General features: G+C 30.5%; 1 protein-coding gene across 1 annotated transcript; it reads left to right on the forward strand.

Moving 5' to 3' along the window:
- Positions 1-245: 245 nt before the first annotated feature.
- On the forward strand, positions 246-1,883 carry LOC105315306 (leucine-rich repeat-containing protein 40-like; the record flags this gene model as incomplete). The annotated part of the gene is made up of 7 exons (XM_011409902.2): positions 246-276; positions 328-378; positions 443-531; positions 869-948; positions 1,389-1,457; positions 1,555-1,758; positions 1,806-1,883. Coding segments are annotated over exons 1-7 (602 nt in total), but the record flags the coding sequence as incomplete, so codon positions are not given.
- Between the last annotated feature and the right edge of the window lie 97 nt (positions 1,884-1,980).

A 1,980-nucleotide genomic window follows, 5' to 3' on the forward strand; every position in this document is an offset into this window, starting at 1 on the left:
ACCTAACCTTGGAGAAATGAGGAATGAGTACATGTACATGTAAATCAGTTTCAATTAGTCACTGTATCACAATTCAGTGATTTAACAAGAAGTACCATATGTGTGGTAATTTTTGTTATTTGTGCTCACCTTAAATCCTTACAATTTAAACCACCTCTATTACCATTCTATTGTATATAGACTATGGCCAGAATATGAAAATTAGCTTGCACAAATATTAATTTTTGAGCAAATTTCATGAAAACATGAAATTTTTAAACACTCCAAAGTTTAAATGTATTCCGTATATGTTTGTGTAGTATATGTTTTAATTATCTTTATTTTTAGATTTGACTAAATTATCACTATCTGAAAACAAGTTAAAAGCATTACCACCTTGTAAGTGGATTAAATGTAGTCAGTATATACTTAGAGTATGTCGTGTTCTTTATCTTGTTATTAGTGGTTGGGTTGGAGAGGATTACTGAGATTGATTTAAGTCAAAACCAATTGAATGAATTCCCAATCATTAGACCAGGAAACACATTAAAGGTATTGGCATGTGTACATGTACATGTACATGTATGTGTTTGTCATGACATCAACTTCATCTTTATTGTTGTTTTGTGAGCATTACCTAATACATTGTACATGTGGTTTGTTAAAAATTTAGTTACTGCATCCCAAAAAAATTTAACATATTCGTAATACTCAACAGTTGCTTGAAGTTATTGTAGTGTCATTTACATTTAGTTTTGATTGATAAATTACATGTACATGTATAATTCATAATTTTTCATGTTCTTTCTTTGTTTTATCATCTCTTCTCTGTCTCTCTTTCCTCCTCCCCCTCTCTCCCCCTCAGTCTCTATTATTATCATTTAATAAGATTCAGACATTACAAGATGATAGACTCACTCACTTGTCTTCTCTCACTATATTAACTCTGAGAGAGAACAAACTAACAATGTGAGAATAGAATACATAATATAACAAATGTACAGTAACAATGATTAAGAACTATTAATAATAATAATAATAATAATAATAATAATAATAATAATAATAATAATAATAATAATAATAATAATAATAATAATAATAATAATAATAATAATAATAATAATAATAATATTGGGATCTGCACGAGTTCTGAGGAGACATTTAAATATGTAATTGTGTATCATAGTCTGTTGGTTATGGATTGATACTGAGTTTTGTACCAACTTGTTAGTTGTGATTATATTAAATAATAATAATAATAATAATAAGAGTAATTTATAATTACATGTACATGTATGAATGATTGTTAATGCAGTGTTAATCCATAGATGATAGAGTAAGTGACATTGTCTATCATGGTTAATGTGTTATTGGTCATTGTTTTTATTAACGTTTTGTTGCTCTAGGCTACCGGACTCGATTGTCCAGTTAAACAAGTTAAAGAGACTGGATTTAACTAATAATGATTTATCAAGGTGAGAGAAGGAGAGAGAAAGCTTGATAGTGTTTTAGTTTGTACTATTCATAATTATTTCTTTATTTATTTCTTTTACTATTATATTTCTCTTATAGTCTCCCCTACATGTTGGGAAGGTTTGAGTCTCTTCATTCTCTTCTCTTGGATGGTAATCCTCTCAAATTAATTAGACGTGACATCCTCCGGAAAGGAACGGTTGAGCTCCTCAAGTATCTCCGCTCTCGTATTGAAGAACCAGAAGAACACGTCTCACCACCAACCTCTCCCTCGTCCCTCAAGGTCTCCCCCTCACCATTCAAGTGAGAGATCATGTGACTTTTGATGATAGTCATGTGATGTTGTGTAGGGAAGGATCCCCGGTGGGGGGCATGGCCAGAAAGGAAGTTGTGTTGATGAAAGCTAATTTGACTGAGCTACCTCCTGAGTAAGAACAAGAGTTTTAATTATTATTAAAATATTTTTTAATGTTTTGAGGTTATTACTGTCACTATACATTTAATGTTAGTTATAATAAACTGACA

Source organism: Amphimedon queenslandica, unplaced genomic scaffold (genome assembly GCF_000090795.2).
Source record: "Amphimedon queenslandica unplaced genomic scaffold, v1.1 AMPQUscaffold_11021, whole genome shotgun sequence".
NCBI lineage: Eukaryota > Metazoa > Porifera > Demospongiae > Haplosclerida > Niphatidae > Amphimedon > Amphimedon queenslandica.